Below are 17,374 nucleotides of genomic sequence, written 5' to 3'. Positions count from 1 at the left end.
ACCGAGTAATTTTTATTAGTGACTTCTTTATTTTTTTTAACATGGCAACTGCAGTTTGAAGCATATGTTACAAAACATATCGTAAGTTTACCTAAGATGGACTGATCGCTGTTCACTGAATGACCGTTCACTCGTATCTTTTCTGAACATCAATTAAACACAATAGCACCTTTTGAATTATGATATAGCGGCACTGTTTTGCATTGCTATGGAATTTTTTTAGATAAACTAGATGCAAAGGTTTTGAAAACTACATGGGAAACCACATGGCTATCAGCTGTTTGGAGAGGCTGCTCACTGCAGAGCCAATGGGTGGAGCTTGACGTCCAGATCCCTCTCGCTGGACATAATGGGTGGAGCTTGAAGGTCCACCCACACCCTAACCCTAAACTTAATTCGGTTAAGCTCCACAGAGGTGAAGCCGGACTAGATCAAGTTCCACCCATTACTGGACGTCATCTGGCTCCGCAGCGAGCATCGCTTCGGGAGCTGACTCAATGACGAGCGTCCTCCTCCTCTTCAAGATCGTCCTCCTCATACTCGCCCACTTCATCCGCAGTGGCGTCTTGGTACTGCTGGTACTCGGAGACCAGGTCGTTCATGTTGCTCTCGGCCTCTGTGAACTCCATCTCGTCCATTCCCTCGCCAGTGTACCAGTGCAGGAAAGCCTTGCGTCTGAACATGGCGGTGAACTGCTCTGAAATCCTGCGGAACAGCTCTTGGATGGCCGTGCTGTTGCCGATGAACGTGGCGGACATTTTGAGCCCGCGTGGTGGGATGTCGCAGACTGCGGTCTTGACGTTGTTGGGGATCCATTCCACGAAGTAGCTACTGTTCTTGTTCTGAACGCTCAGCATCTGCTCGTCCACCTCCTTCATGGACATGCGTCCACGGAAGATAGCGGCGACTGTGAGGTATCGTCCGTGGCGCGGGTCGCAGGCCGCCATCATGTTCTTGGCATCGAACATCTGCTGCGTGAGCTCTGGCACTGAAAGGGCACGGTACTGCTGGCTTCCACGACTTGTCAGAGGAGCGAAACCAGGCATGAAGAAGTGGAGGCGAGGGAAGGGCACCATGTTGACGGCCAGCTTGCGCAAGTCGGCGTTAAGTTGACCGGGGAATCGCAGGCAAGTGGTGACCCCGCTCATGGTCGCCGAAACAAGGTGGTTCAGGTCGCCGTAAGTGGGAGTGGTGAGTTTGAGAGTGCGAAAGCAAATATCGTAGAGGGCTTCGTTGTCAATGCAGAAGGTCTCGTCGGTGTTCTCCACCAGTTGATGCACAGAGAGTGTCGCATTGTAGGGCTCCACCACTGTGTCGGACACTTTGGGTGAAGGCATGACGCTGAAAGTGTTCATGATCCGGTCGGGATACTCCTCACGGATCTTGCTGATGAGGAGAGTGCCCATGCCGGAGCCGGTGCCTCCCCCCAGGGAGTGTGTGAGCTGGAAGCCCTGCAGGCAGTCGCAGTTCTCCGACTCCTTCCTCACCACGTCCAGCACTGAGTCCACCAACTCTGCTCCCTCTGTGTAGTGGCCTTTGGCCCAATTGTTCCCAGCTCCACTTTGACCTGAAAGAAAGCCCATGTGTCCCAGTTTTAACTTGATAAAATCAATAACACTGACTTCAAGTATTGAGTTAAAGGGTTTAGCTGAACCACAAATTAAGCCGGGTGCACACTGTGTGATTTATAATGGTCCTTTACGATTGTTCCTTGTCAGACTGTACAAACCTGATCCTCACTGTAAAGGTGAAGATACATGGGGCAACTTTTTGAGCAATGTTGCTGGGCGATGTTGCCTAGCAATTGTTGTTTGGGCACTTTCACATTGACAATGGGCAACAAATTGCTATCTGGATCATTTAGATTGGTCGTGGGTTGACAGCAACATTGCTCAAAGTTACCCAGTGTATCATCTCCTTAAGTCATGTCACACTGTAAGATCTCAGTTGTTATTAATATCAGACTGGATGACAGTCAAGATGTGTTGAAAACAGACGCACGTAAGAAAACTCGTCCAGAGTTTTACATCAATCGATGACACTTTCAGTGACTGCGAGCTGCATTACATGCGAGATTGAAATGGTGGCTACAAGAAATCTCTAACGTTAATTTTGGTCACGGCTTTTTTTTTGAAAAGACGAAGACAATTTGATGGTCGTCGTAGGAGAAGTCACAGTGCAGGACTATGAGCCAAATCTTCTGATACTGCCAGAATTTCGTCAGAGGTAAAATTTGATCGCAATGGTCATTAATCGGCTGTCGGTGAACGTCAAACTATGGATCAAAAACTTCAGATTTTAGCCTAGGACAGAAGAATCTTTTAGGATTTGCTAAATTTGTCTCAGAGGGCCAACTCGTGGCTAAAATTGCACAGTGTGCACCCGGCTTTAAGTGTCATTATTTACTCGCCCTCATGCTGTCGACTTTTCCCTCTGATGAACACAAAATATACCCCCAGAGTACTGTTTTTCAGTATGGGTATAAGGGTGGGCTGTTGAGCTTTGACAAGAACAGCACCATAAAAGTAGTCCATATAATATTATCAACAATTGCCACTTTACTGCTTTCCTAAGACTAGATAATGATCTGAGATGTCATCGCTCTGCTGCAGAATTTCAACGGCATCAACATTTATTACGTGTGATAATATTAGATCTAGAGTATGATTACGAGAATGAGTAGGTCCTGACACGTGTTGTCTAACTCCAGTAGAGTTAAGAATGTCTTTAAATGTCAATCCCAATGCATCTTTTTCATTATCTACATGTATATTAAAATCACCAACAATTAGTACTTTATCTGCAGCCAATATTAATTCTGATAGAAAGTCCGCAAATTCTTTGATAAAGTCTGTATGGTGCCCTGGTGGCCTGTATACAGTAGCCAGCACAAATCTCAAACGTGATTTATCATTTACACTAGATAGTGTTACATTAAGCACCAACACTTCAAAAGAATTATATTTGAAACTAGACTTTGTAGTAATTCTGAAGATATTACTATAAATTACAGCAACACCTCCCCCTTTGCCTTTCAGACGAGGCTCATGTTTATAACAGTAATCTTGTGGGGTGGACTCATTTAAAGTAATGTAATTGTTTGGCTTTAGCCAGGTTTCTGTCAAACACAACACATCTAGGTTATAATCTGTAATCATATCATTAACAATGAGTGCTTTTGAAGTAAGTTCAAAAAGTTCAAAAATGTATCATTTGCTCATCTGTATTATATCTGTTTTTTGTTTGTTGAACATCAATTAAATTATTACCCTTAATGTGTTTGGGAGTTTTTTGTATTTCCTAATTCGGGGAACAGACACAGTCTCTATATGATGATATCTAGGTGAAAGAGGCTCTATGTGATGGGATTTATCTGACCTCGGTGACGTGAGACAGCTAGCAGACGGTCGGTTTAGCCAGTCTGTCTGCTTCCTGACCTGAGCCCCAGATTGTCATGTTTGAGCTCTAAGACTATGTGCCATATTACTAGAGAGAAGAGCAGCACCATCCCAGGAGGGATGGATACCATCTCTTTTCAACAGGTCAGGTCTGCCCCAAAAACTTTTCCAATTGTCTATGATTTCTATATTATTTTTGGTGGAAGGTGTAATAATCTTTTCTTCCCAATCCGATCATCAAGTCTGATGTCATGCATCACCATTTCAGGGTCCAAATAACAAACGGTACTAATAAACACGGCAACATTTTATTTTACAGTGTCCTTGTTACGTGTGTTACATGTACTTACCATAGTAATAACAGTAATAAATAACCCTATAGTTAGTACATGTAGTTAATTAATATTACTCAGTACTTAAATTGATAATTACACTGTAACAATGACACCTTAAAATAAAGGGTTACACTTTATTTTAAGGTGTCATTGTTACAGTGTAATTATATATTAGTACTGACTGAGTAATATTAATTAACTACATGTACTTACTATAGGGTTAGGGTAGGATTTGGTTTAGGGTTAGTTACATGTAATTATGCGTAATTTACTGTTAAGAAATTCGGAATACATGACGAACGGTACACTGGTTGCAAACGCTGCTGGGAATGGAGTTTGGAAAATTCTTCAGTTTCAGGAATCATAATTTCAGTAATAATTGCAACCACGTTCAGCTATAAAGCAGCTGTGCAGTGTGTTCATGTTCTTGTAGAAGCTGAAGAGATTTACATCTAAAGAGGGGGAGGAGCCTCGAGCCCCACCCATGTATTACGCAGTCGTCATGGACCGACTCCGTGCAGTTCAAAGGTTTTTAACAGTTTTAAAAAAAAAACCGTTGTGCTGGCAGGAGGTTTCAAACCACCGGAAGAAACTTCAAAAGGACTTCGTTTTGTCCAGATTTAGTTTGAAAAGACGTCATTCATTCTTGAATTCTGTTTGAAGTGTATCTGGGCCTTAAGCCTTTCAAAGTATACTTACTTGATATTGCGCGTGAATGGATGAATTAAATGCATGCACACTACCTAGTGGTCCTTCAATTTTGAGCATTCAATCACCAGCATGTCTGCATGCAAATGGCAGCAAAAAATAAAATGCATGCCCAGTATATTTTAATCGAACGACTGTGGATTGAGTGGCAGAGGGGAAGATTTTCAGTGAATAACAAGCAAATTTCAGCCCGTTTATAAAGCTTTACATCCATTCTATAGCTTTAGAAGATGTGGAGTTTTGCACACAAATTGTAATGTCTGCTTTTATGGTGCTTTTGGAGCTCAACATCTTCTGTCACGGGAAAAAAAGAGCACTGGATTCTGTAGATTTGTTTTTGTTTTTGTAAGCAACAAATTAGAATCTTGTAAATTCACAGATGTTCAAAATCAAATATGTGATAAACATACCAAACACAAAATTATCTGGCCTGAAGATTTGTCCAAATGGGCCAGAGCGGACCGAGTCCATAGTGCCAGGCTCCAGGTCCACCAGGATGGCACGAGGGACATATTTGTTTCCTGTGAAATAAAATAGGCTTGGTGTAAACATACAAAGAAAAGAAAAAAATCCAACCTAAAACCAAGATCCAGAGCTTCTATTCAAATTAATGAAATACAATAGGGGCATTAAATGCATTACTTTTTTATAAATGAATTTAGTATATGCATAATTGAATACCCCGTCTACCCTGATCTCATGTCTGTCTAGTAAATGCTGACCCTGGTAAACCGCAGAGTCATCCATCTTCATACCCTGCTCCACCCTTTTATTGACATCAGCAGCTACAGATCTACTCCTCTCTCCAGAAACACAAAGACACGTCTGGCTGCTGGTGAATGATTGTGCTAATACCCCACAATCTTAAAATAACGCAATCTGATGTTCGATTTAAAATCTGTAATGTAGCCTATATAAGAAGGAGGTCAGACGGGCTTCTGAAATAGTCAATAACGGACAGCTGCAGTCTATGATCAGGGGACCAGAGCTGGGAAAACTGGCCATCTGGACCCCATGAACCAAAAAATACATGCAAAACTCACAGCAAAAAGCAGATATCTGACTTACCAGACGCCTCATTGTAATAAACACTTATCCTCTCCAGCTGCAGCTCACTGTCACCTTGATAACTGCCAGTGGGATCAATGCCGTGTTCATCACTGATCACCTCCCAGAACTGAAACGCAGGGATGAGAATGCAGGTTTAATGCTGGGAGATGACGCACACTATTATTGAGAATGCAGGTTTAATGCTGAATAGATGTGCAGTTGTGAAATGAGCACACTGATGATGATAAAGCAGGTTTAATGCTGTGAAATGAGCACACTGATGATGATGATGATAAAGCATGTTTAATGCTGTGAAATGAGCACACTGATGATGATGATGATAAAGCATGTTTAATGCTGTGAAATGAGCACACTGATGATGATGATGATAAAGCATGTTTAATGCTGTGAAATGAGCACACTGATGATGATAAAGCAGGTTTAATGCTGTGAAATGAGCACACTGATGATGATAAAGCAGGTTTAATGCTGTGAAATGAGCACACTGACGATGATGATGATGATAAAGCAGGTTTAGAGGTGAATAGATGTGTAGATGTGAATGACGCACACTGCGGCTCTCTCAGCACAGGAGCCACTGAGGGTCTGCTCACCACACCCATTCAGGACACATGATGCCACTAAACAATAGCCTTCACGATGTTCATGCGTACAGCAAAATAAGCACTTTTCTTTTAATTCCATCTTTTGCAAAAGAAGGTAAAATTACAGTCAAAGACAAACTTTGAGATATGAACACAAAGGCTATATCTTACCTTAGCACCGATCTGGTTGCCGCACTGGCCGGCCTGGATATGAACGATCTCCCTCATGGTTGCTCAGCTGTGTGTGTGATGCTGGAAGGATGCTGTGTGTGTGTGCGTGTCACTGCAGCTGATGCGACTCTGCCTCTCGATCTGAGATCTTCTTCACTCTCAGCTTTATCTCACTCGCTCTCAGCCAATCACGAGCCACGGGTTTGATGCAGTGGAAGTGCTGCAGCAGCGCGTGCGCGTGTCACTCGTGCTGTGTGACGCGTTCGACGCGAGCGTTCCAAATGCTGAGTCAACGCTTACGACAGAACGCACGCGCCTGCCACATAATATTAAATTAGTTAATTACTAAACAAGTTGTAATCTTAGTTTTTTTTTGTTTGTTTTTCTAGTCAACACTCTAAACGCATATGTATTTGTTTACTCCCAGTTCTTTCCTGCAGAGGGCAGCGAGACTCCACGGAGACTGTAAAGCTACTGTACATCCAGACACTCAAATAAAGAAATCAACAGTCATAACTTTAATCACTTGGCAATAACATACATTTAAATGCTTAGCCACGAGGAGCAGCTTATAGGTTTTTAATCGATTGCTCTAAATTAGTTATTTTTACTCTCCGTTGCAAAAAAGTAATTAAGTGTTTAATAGCATTTTGTGATGAAATAAAAGGAAATTGTAAACATGGAATAAATGTATAAAATAAAACTCTTTTGTGATGGCAAATAAATTGTTTTATTCCCTGACCAATATGGTGTCGGCCCACATCTGGTATGTGTGGAATCCACGTGTGGTGTACCAGATGTGGGCCGGATCGGGGCCGACTCTATGTTGCTGTGTGGGTTTATGACTAACATGACTCTTTGTAAAGGGAAGGTTTCTTGCAGTGAGGATGAGGATGATGAGGATGAGGATGACAGTGCATTGCACAGAACACCATAAACTCCGCACATAATCACTGTTCTGGTCAGAGCATTCATATTTCTTCATTCATATGTCTGAGTTGGGCAACTGAAGGTGTAAAGCAAGTCTGTTGCTATGTTTCTGTCTGGGACTGGATTTCGTGGAGCAAGTGGGGCGAATGATAGACTGTCATTTATTAGGGCACTTGTTGTCCCCTTTATGGTGTTACAGCCCTGACTGACAAATGAACATCTACAGCACTGAACAAGCGTGTTTGGACTGTTATCTGTTGAAATGTCACTGTTTCCCTGAGATGCTGAAACTACACACAGCTAGTGTGTGAAGAGGAGCATTAATATTTAATGAGACATTTTTGACATTCTAGTACGGCAATTTCTGATCCCTTTCAGAATTACAACTGTGAAACTTCACTTTACCCAGGACGTACAGCAGGCCTTAAACATGGGGTTAAGAACAGTGTGAAACGCAGCTTATTAAACCAGGGGAAGATCCATTCTGTCAGAATGAGTTGTTCTGGACTAACGAGTACAGCCGTTGGGCTGCTGTATGTAATGCTGAAGATGAACTTAAAGGGGGAATGAATTGAGAAAACACACTTTCCTTGATCCTTTGACATTTGTTATTGCACTCTAAACAGGGATGGGCCGCCTCTTTATTCGGCGTCTGATCTCCTGTATCAACTAGTTCAGTCCGGCCGAGCCCAGCTTTCATGAGCCGCAGCTGTACGACACCATCTATCATGGATTCCACACATACCAGATGTGAGCCGGATCTGGGCCAACACTATGTTACTGTGTGGGGCCTTTACATGTCAACATGAAGGAGGTTAACATGAAGGAATAACAGGGAAACATAGCATTAGCTAGTCAGTCTTGATAGCTAATTGGTTGTTGGTTTTATCAACTAGCCAGTCAAATGTATTTAAAGGGGTGGTTAATTATGATTTAACTTTCTTAACATTAGTTAGTGTGTAATGTTGCTGTTTGAGCATAAACAACATCTGCAAAGTTACAACGCTCAAAGTTCAAAGCAAAGGAAGATATTTTCATTTAAAGAAATCTCTTTTTAAGGACTACAACAAACGGCTGGTAGAGACTACACCACATTCCTCCCGGGTTAGTGACATCTCCAACACTAGAATTTACATAAACCCCGCCCCCTAAACACGATTGATAGATTATCATGAGAGAATATGCTAATCAATGACTAGAAGATAACTACACATAAGGTACATAAATTCATCAACTAACCATTCAGAAGTGTCCTGTTGCTTCTACATGTTGTCACTTCTTCTTGAGTCTCTCCATCATTGTCTGACTTCGGTTTGAACATAAAAGGCTAAAAGTTTTTGAAATTTTCAGTGCATGTCTGTGTGAGTGCAAGCTCTTGAAGCTCCGCCCCCTGTGCCGGGAGCAACAGCTCATTTGCATTTAAAGGGACAGACACAAAATTAGAATGTTTTGCTCACCCTCAAAAAGTGACAGTTTTAACATGCTATATAAAAATATCTGTGGGGTATTTTGAGCTAAAGCTTCACACACACTCTGGGGACATCAGAGACTTATTTTACATCTTGTGAAAACGGCATTATACCACTCCTTTAAGCATTCCTACTGCTTGCTTTCTGGGTGATATGACGATATATTTCACAGAATGAATTTAACTTCTATATCGTTTATATAACGCGTATGCATATCCGTGCAGCTTTTAGTGCTTTTAGTTATTGACACATTAGTGCGATAAAAAACATGAACGAACAAGTAATACAGAACGGGACATGCTTGATGTTAAAAGGAATTATTAAAAGTGGAATATGCCACAAAACAGAACTTGAATACAGTATTCACACACTGACCGGCAGTTTTCTGTGTGCGGTTTAATGTTTAAATAGATACAAAATTATGTGAAAATCTGAGTATTCATGTAAATATAGCCAGTTTAAGTCTTGAGTGAAGGTAAACCGTCGGGAGAATTGGATGTGTGAGTATATTGGATCAGTGCATTCGCTCTTAAAGTGACAGCAGCCTAATAAACCTGCTGATGTCATCATTAATGTTAATCAACCAACAAAAGACCAACAAGAGAACATCACTCACTGCCCTAGACTGAATAACTTTAATAGCGCTAATAAATATCAGTGTGTGTTTAATTCATACAGTGAAGATTATGCAGTGTTTCATTTTACATTTCATTACTTTATTTGATTTCTATATGAGTTCCTAGACCTACCTGAAAAACATAACACTCCTTATCTTTGTTCTGTTGTATTTATTTGTCCTATTGCTTGTCATTTGTTTCTTTGTATTTATTTTATTACTGACTGTTTACTTGTCTTCAATAGTTGCTTGAGAAGGTTTTACTCACATTAGTTAGTCTAGTATTAGTTTTTGCAGTTGTATCGAAACTGGTATTGAGAATAGTGAAATTTCACTGGTATCCAAAATGTTGGTATCGTAGCACCACGTTTCTATATATATATATATAAAGACTAAATCATGATATCTTTGTTACTGTGAAACTCACTCGTATTGTGATGCAAGATTTTGGTCATATCGCCCATCCCTACTAGTTTTTATTTTTATTTTAAACACATTTTCATGTATTTGTGCCCACCTCTGTGAGTGAGCATTCATTGCATTTGTTGCAAAATAAATAAAATAATAATGTAACACTGTCTGTAAATCAATATTTTTTACCACTGAAATTGTATGCTGATTCACATGCAGTAAATCCTGAGGCATTCGCAGCTGTTCGGAGAAACCTGGTCCCATACAGAACAAAACTGCTGACTGATTATTCTGGATTACAGATATATCATCTATAATAGATTTCTGTAAACTATTTTATCAGCCAACATGTTTACACATCCATCAGTAATTAAATAAATAAATATCTCAACAAATATATTTTATTCATTAAAGTATATTACGACACATACAACTTTATATACAAGTGCATTATGTATGTTAAAAAATGTACATGAAATCCAAAACAATCCATTGTTTGACATTCATCCTCTTGCCTGTGCTCTTGGGAGCGAGGCATACATTCTCAGGCAATACCTGTATTAAATACCCTTGTCAATGAGGTATATTCTCAAGATATCACAAATTTGAATTTGGAAGAGTTTACATTGACTTGCTAAAATTCAGTTTCCTAGGTCAAACCGAGTCACAGATGACAGATCATGTTTTGGCTTTACCACAATTAGTTCTTATAAAATCTGAAAGAGGTTACAAAAAAATATACTAACTGTAAAAGAGGTAAATCTATAGTGGTTGTTCCACCCTAGACCGCAACATAGAGTCGTCCCAGATCCGGTACACATCTGGTACACATGGATTCCACACAGCCCGGATCTGAGCCGACACCATGTTGCTGTCTGGGACACAATGTGAAGAATACAGTACCTCAGCAATTTAGCATTAAACACTGCACTATGTATTCCCATTGACAGCTGACCTTCACATGCTATGCGCACAAGTCTAGCATGTCAAGTGGTGCTACTTGAAAACAAGTTGTGTGTCCCAATTCAGAGGCTGCGTCCTTCGAAGGATGCATTACACGTCCTTCTTTCCCCGGGCATTTATAAATGGACCACGGTTAACATATTTACAACGATGGGATATTACAACGACAGCTGTAGAACAATCACAATCCTCTATAGGCTGGACCGTCCCATATAAAAATGCTCGGTCCGATCTTCACGGCCTTCGAAGGATGCAGCCTTTGAATTGAGAATATTAAGAATATTGTTCTTATTGCTGTGACTTCTGTATGTATAATGGTAATGGGTCTCGATTATGAGAGGATCGTCACAATATAGCTTTCTTAAGTGTAGTCATAGTATTAGATTTGAACTATGACATATAGTATATAACCTGTTCAATTAGAGCTGTGTAGCGTGTAGGAAACATTTTTGTTTGTGATCCGATTTGACCCTAATGAAAAACTCTTAATGCCTAGTGGAGTGTCAAATAATGAGTGGAGGAACAGATGAACTTAATGCTAAGTTTGGTTTAATAGAGGAGAGTTGGTAAAAGTAAATGAACACAAGTACTTCTACAAGCTCAGTTTCATGTGTCATTGTATCGTGTGTTAATCTACGGTCTTGACACATTGAGAACACAAGTATACACTATAGCAGACAGTAGATTCAAGTCTTCAGGTGAGTTTTCTCTTTTAGATCAACTTCTGTCATGGCAAATCAACACTTTGAAGACAATCTTGCTCAGAGAGTTAGATTTTATATGTTTGAAGCTACCTGAATAACATTGTACAACATAACACATAATGTTAATAACATTGTACAACATAATACATGTGGCTTAATGGCACAAGCATTGAAGGGAACTCTATTGCTCTCAAGTATTGAGGTGTTACTCATGCACAACCAAGCGTTCACTTCAGTATTTGCACACTTACATAAAGTATTTTTCTCACAAATTTCTTGGCTTAGGTTCATTGAATGACTGAATAGTCCGGATTTCTACTTTTAAAAACAAGAGTCTTTGAGATTCGTCCAAAGTGTTTGAGGCAAAACAAAGCCAAATCAATCATGCTGACGAATCAGATTGGAAATGAAAAATGGAAAAGTGTGATGATGTTTCATATCAAATGTAACAAGATATCCTGAATAGCTAAACAGGAGTACAGTAGTGAAAGCTAAAGGAGGTCACCGGATAGAAGAAGGCCATCATATGTTTGATAAGAAAATGCCCCTGTCCTTGGAATAACAAAACACAAAGTAAAAAATAATCAAAAACTGTTTTTAAAAGTTGTATATACTGTAGGGCCATAATACTATTAATTGAAGATAAAAAGAAACTAAATGTTAGCTGGATTGATTAAAAATATCCCACAATCATTGGAATAATCCAAGTTATCCAAAGATCCATATTTCTTAATAAAATTTTCTTCCTTGATCATGGCCAACCGTTGCCAAACTTACAAATAAGCATGATACAACATTTAAGGGGACAATTTCAGACATCAAAAAATTAATATTTAATATTAATGCTCTTTACTGTGATTAAGGATACAAAACTATTTGAAAAAAAAAAGATATTTGAAATGATTTAAACTCATATGGGTCGCATATTGTAAAGACATTATTGCTGTGAGTATAAAGTGACCACAAATGAAAGATGACAATTGTACACATTCCTTAAAATTCATATTTGTTCTCATTACTTTGAAATCATTCATTGAAAGTTTCATTTTAGATGTTCACATGCTTTTTTTGTCATTGTGAACGATAAAGTGCCACATACATTTACACAGACATGGTAACAAAATACCAATGGGCGTACACTCATTGATACAGACAACATAACCTTTTTTTTTTTTTTTTTTTAAGTAAAGCAGTCAGTACCACTGTACATCAGTACCACAATAGCATAAATTACAAAACTTTTTCACATTCACAATAAGTCTGTTGCCTACACTTGATTGAGTGTATCGTGGGTCGCTTAGACAGTGTTACACAGCCATGAAGTATCATCTGTATTCCTCAAAATATTTTTTTTCCCCACCAGAATCAGCGATTAGCTCAACCAAAACATATTAGCTTCATAAAACATACCACACGTATACCATTGAGCAGTCTCTGTGCAAGTATCTATTTTACAACAGGTTTGAAAATATGCGTATGGTTCGTCACATATACTTCCCGAACATGAACTGCTTATTTGACACCTAATTTATAGAGGTATTTGCCGTTCACTTCAGGACAACATCGGCAAACATTCCCAGCGTTAAATATACACTGTTGGGTTTTTGAGAAATTTCCCTTTGATACTGGACCTCACGGATGCTGTATTCCCACCTGAATACAGCAACTTCATTCCAGTCAATTAATTACAGAACATTACTCACATTTGATCCTAAATGTTAATTACTATCAAACAAGCGTTTATGAGTAAGCCTAACCACTAGACTACATGGAATTCCAGAGTAACTCAAGTAAGAACTTGACACTATTGTTCTTAGCGTTTTTAATAATAGAAGCTCAATGATAACGCATGGAATTTTGGATCTAGCTGCCCCAAAAAAAGCAGATACTGGCACCACAGTAAGAAGGCTTGGAAACCAAGGGAGAGTAAAAACTCTTTGCGCATGGTCGTTCCCTTTCAGTCAAATCCTTTTATACCTTCTCCTTGCTTCGCCATTCTCGGGTCATGGCTGCTGGAAAATAACAATACTTCTAACAATGCCTCCCCACGGCAAGAACTGCTTCTTGATAAGAAGCAGCAAGAATAATAAGGCCGCCCATCAAGCCATGTGGAGCGAATGTGTCCGTCATGAAGACGTCTCCCCACTGGTTTCCGTGATGTTCAAGTCAGCGTCTGTAGGAATACCTGAGTCGATAGGCGAGGAAACGGTCAAGTCCGCCATGAGCGGGTGGTCAGATGCTGTAACAGAGTCCGTGCTCGTGGCACGAGGTGCCGTTGAATCCACAGTGGCATGAAGAGTTGTGCCATTACCTAAAGACTCCAGTGGAGCTGGTGAAGGGGGACCAGATCCTATGGAGTTCATCACAGGTGGAGCAACTAAGTGTAACAAGGGTGTGCCGGAATCTATGGGTGAAGAAGCTGGGATGCCATTCACTTGACCAGATGGGTCTAGTACTGGTGATAATGAGAGTTGTGTTGGGGAAGGGGCTAGAATATCAGAGACTAGGTTAACAGGAGAGTCTATTGAGGAAGAGGGAGGAATGTCATTTAAAGACTGATTGGGTGATTGTCCAGTGGATGTAGGTGATGGATCAGACAGGTTAATTGCGCAGAGAGGAATGGCGTTGTCTAATGTTGAGGACGCTGTCAGGTGTACGCTAGCGTCGCTGACAAGCAGTGGTGAAGAAGAAGAAGGACCTGACGAGCCCACTTCAACTTGGATGTTGCAATCATTAGCCCCTGGTAAGGGAAACTCCGAAGCAAGAGGAATAGCTTTATCTACAAATGTAGGAGTTTGGATTTGGGTCGATAAGGGAGAGGCATGACTGTTAAACAAAGAGGAGTCCGCAGTGGAAGAAGACAGAAGAGTTAGGACAACATCAGGAGGGGATTCTGTTTTAGACAAGTGAATAGTAATTGGCGTAGAGGTGTTAGGGATAGAGGCGAGGAGTGGATCCTCGGCAGACGACTCTGGAGTGGTTGCAGATTTGGGATACTCCTCGATGGTTTGCTTGAGCTCTTGGGCAGAAGTCAAGGTCTTCATGCTGAATATCTCTACCTGACCCGTGACTTGCTGGACAGGGGCATCAATGAGCATGTTAAGGTCGATGGCGGATGAGGCAGTGGAGTCCATTGTGGAAACGGCAGTGGCGGCTGCTTCGTGGAGAGGCGTGTCGCCGACCCTTGCGTACTCGCGGCTGTCGGACTTGGTCAGCAGAAGGCGTTGCTCGCCTGGCTTACGAGGTGGCAGTAACGGTTGGCGTGTGTAACTTTCAGCATCCGCTAATGTTTCTGGTAGGGGTTGGTTGCGAGTCTCTGGCAGCAGCAAGATGCAAATGATGCAGATAAGAGTGCAGCAGGCGAAAATGATATGATGCAGAAAATAGCCTTTCTGGTTATGCAGCTCCATGATGGGGGCTGTTAGCATGCCGAAACCAGCGCTGGCCAGGACCAGGCCGAGCCCACCGCCCCTATACGGCACACAAAAGCACAAGGTTAGGGGGATATACACCTTATTTTACCGTAAGATTGGGTGCAGTCATTTGCATATTGAATCTGGCTTCCGGTGTCATCTCGTAAATGCTTGTCATGCTGCTTCATATTGCAAACTGGTATTTCTTGGCATATTATTTTAACTTTTTCCCTGCCAGCATTTTTAAAACAAGTGACCAGTCACCACCAGCATTTTTGATCATTTTCACAAAACTTTCATGGCCCTCTGAATATTTAGTTGAGCATGCGATATATATTAAAAGAAAGAACAGGGGGGAAAAATATTCTAGTGATTGCGCTGTGTCTTCATTCATTCTGTTTTCTAAATCAACACTTGAATATGGGTATGTTTCATTAAAAAGCTAGCCTGGGAAAACCCAGACAAACTTCCGGCAAATTTAGATTTGCTCTGCAAGTAGTCTGGCAAAAAGCTCATTCAAGCCGATTTCTAATCCGTCCAAATCGAGGCACCAATCAGAAACGTTGAGGCGGGCTTTACACGATGACGATCGCTCTGATTGGTTTTAGGTCTATCCAATTGCGCCCAGAGGCATTTGAGCGACGTCCGTTGGTGAAGCGCACCAACTTTTAAATGCATTATTATATTCAAATTGCAAACACATGAGGACAGTCTCCATGAAAGACCCACTGGCAGATGAACGTGCTTCTACATTTCTCTCCGAAACGGTAGGAAATTAAATTAGATTTAATAGAGGATTTTAACTGTGACAAGATGATTGACAGGGCAGTTTAAGTGACAGGACGCACGCGACAGATCCGTCCGATAAAGATGACGAAGTAGTATGTCCCAAAGCTTGCCTACTTTTTTGCTACACATTCAAAAGTAAATACCTTTTCTTCACAAAAAGAGCACATACTTTTATGGCGTAGTGTAACTTAGGTGAATTGGGACACAGCATATGGCTTTACACGATGACGATCGCTCTGATTGGTTTTAGATCTATCCAATTGCGCCCAGAGGCATTTGAGCGACGTCCGTTGGTGACGCCCCTTTGGAAATGAGTTATTAATGAAGCTTTGCCAGACCATAACTCAGTTACTACTGAGAATGGTCTGGTTTTAACCAGGCTATTAAAAAGCAACATTTTGAACAAAAAGCTGAGAAAATCGCGTTTTTGGCAAATGCTAAGTCTGGATCAGATTCACAATGATGACCGAAACATAGATTGAGTCCATCAACACCCCCAAAGCTTCACAGTCGTGTCCTTTTCATGGGTTCGACATTTCCTTCGGTTACGTTAGGGAGTTTTGATTTCTATGCTGTTGAATGTCTGATGATTGCGCTATAATTTACATGTGCGTCAGCAATCTGCTTCTTCTTCGCCCGTTTTGATCTGGAGGTACTGAATTCTTTCAGATGATGCGTAATAGCGCCTCCTACTGTATAACAGTGGAAAAACCGATTGGCGGACAATTCTGGGAATGGCAGGGAAAGAGTTAATGTATTGTTGTAATTATAGACACTGGTTTGTTGCGCAAATAGTTTCACGGTTTACTACACTGTTATTCTTAGACTTATTTCCCTATAGCGGCTAATTAATAAGGAAGTATCACACATTCTCAGAAAACTGCTTACTTCTGCCTTGCAAGGTGGATAAAGCAGAGTAAATGTAAGTATCACCATGTGTAAAATGGAGTATCACCACATAATATTTACACAATAACTAATATAGATTAATGGCCTGCTTTAATAAATTAAACTAAATGATGCACGAAAAGTTTATGGGCCCCGTTAAAATCAAACAGATATTTATCAAAACACTGGACCCTAAACATCAAAGGGCTTTATGCATTATCAGATTTTACCACCAGTGTTATCTAACATAACTGGAATTAAATCCTCATAAAAATCCATGGGGGAAATACAAATTATTACTGACCAGGAAGATCTAAACAAGAAAGACCTCTAGCCTTTATGATTTATGCCCATAATCTTGCAAGTGGCCCATGTGGCCTGGCTTACCTAATAACAGTAGGAGTGATTTCAGCACAAAAAAAGATGCTTAGGTTGCTGACAGCGTGGGAGGAGAACATGCCAATCATGGAGAAAGCCACAGAAAAGTTGTACTTCAGCGTATCTGAGCTTTCTGTGGGGATCCAGAGAGAAGAACACAAGATGATGAGTCATTTATTGTTTTTTTCCTCAAAAAAGAAACATCACATATGCAACTTAATATAAAAATGATGTAAAACTCATGAAAAAAAGAGTGTGTTTTCAACAAATATGCATTTATGGATGTCTAGGACACATGGATAACATTTTGCCCCCTTCTTAGCATAGAGCACCATCATCTGTTTTGACGTTTCAAGGCTTTCTTGCAAATACTTTCCAGTTTAAAAATGATGTTATTGCTTGTTTTGTATTGGGTGATTATCTTGTTGCAATGTTCAAAGTCAAATTAAGGTTCAGCTTTAGTTCTTTTTCAGCCTCACATTCTCCTAAAGTGCTTTCTGCTACAATTAGGTACATTTTAAAAAACACTTTCTTGCCTTTTTTTTT

General features: G+C 40.5%; 2 protein-coding genes across 3 annotated transcripts in view; both read right to left on the bottom strand.

Annotated features, from left to right (window-relative positions):
• Positions 1-6: 6 nt before the first annotated feature.
• Positions 7-6,449, bottom strand: tubb2 (tubulin, beta 2A class IIa). The gene is made up of 4 exons (XM_082174268.1): positions 6,268-6,449; positions 5,510-5,618; positions 4,852-4,962; positions 7-1,567 (listed from the first exon to the last, which is right to left on the bottom strand). The coding sequence occupies exons 1-4, from the start codon at positions 6,322-6,324 to the stop codon at positions 495-497; spliced, it is 1,350 nt and encodes a 449-aa protein (XP_082030394.1). The 5' UTR covers positions 6,325-6,449; the 3' UTR covers positions 7-494.
• Positions 6,450-10,078: 3,629 nt separating this feature from the next.
• LOC309501924 (solute carrier family 22 member 23) overlaps positions 10,079-17,374 on the bottom strand; it is a 55,639-nt gene continuing 48,343 nt past the window's right edge. For both annotated transcript variants that reach the window (XM_082174215.1, XM_082174214.1), the window contains 2 exons: positions 16,838-16,961; positions 10,079-14,831 (listed from right to left, as the gene is read on the bottom strand). In XM_082174215.1, coding sequence (XP_082030341.1) covers positions 13,487-14,831; positions 16,838-16,961 — 1,469 coding nt within the window. In that variant the 3' untranslated portion in view covers positions 10,079-13,486. The remainder of the gene's footprint in view (positions 14,832-16,837; positions 16,962-17,374) is intronic.

Source organism: Leuciscus leuciscus (genome assembly GCF_965113295.1).
Source record: "Leuciscus leuciscus genome assembly, chromosome: 6".
Classification (NCBI taxonomy): domain Eukaryota; kingdom Metazoa; phylum Chordata; class Actinopteri; order Cypriniformes; family Leuciscidae; genus Leuciscus; species Leuciscus leuciscus.
This window is presented reverse-complemented; position numbering and strand designations above follow the sequence as displayed.

Bases quoted from the DNA above. Each gene is read 5' to 3' on its own strand.
- tubb2 (XM_082174268.1), bottom strand. From the start codon at position 6,324: ATGAGGGAGATCGTTCATATCCAGGCCGGCCAGTGCGGCAACCAGATC. The intron at 5,619-6,267 runs GTAAGATATAGC...CCTGCGTTTCAG, and splicing joins GCAACCAGATCGGTGCTAAG to TTCTGGGAGGTGATCAGTGA. The intron at 1,568-4,851 runs GTATGTTTATCA...GCTTTCTTTCAG, and splicing joins GCCAGATAATTTTGTGTTTG to GTCAAAGTGGAGCTGGGAAC.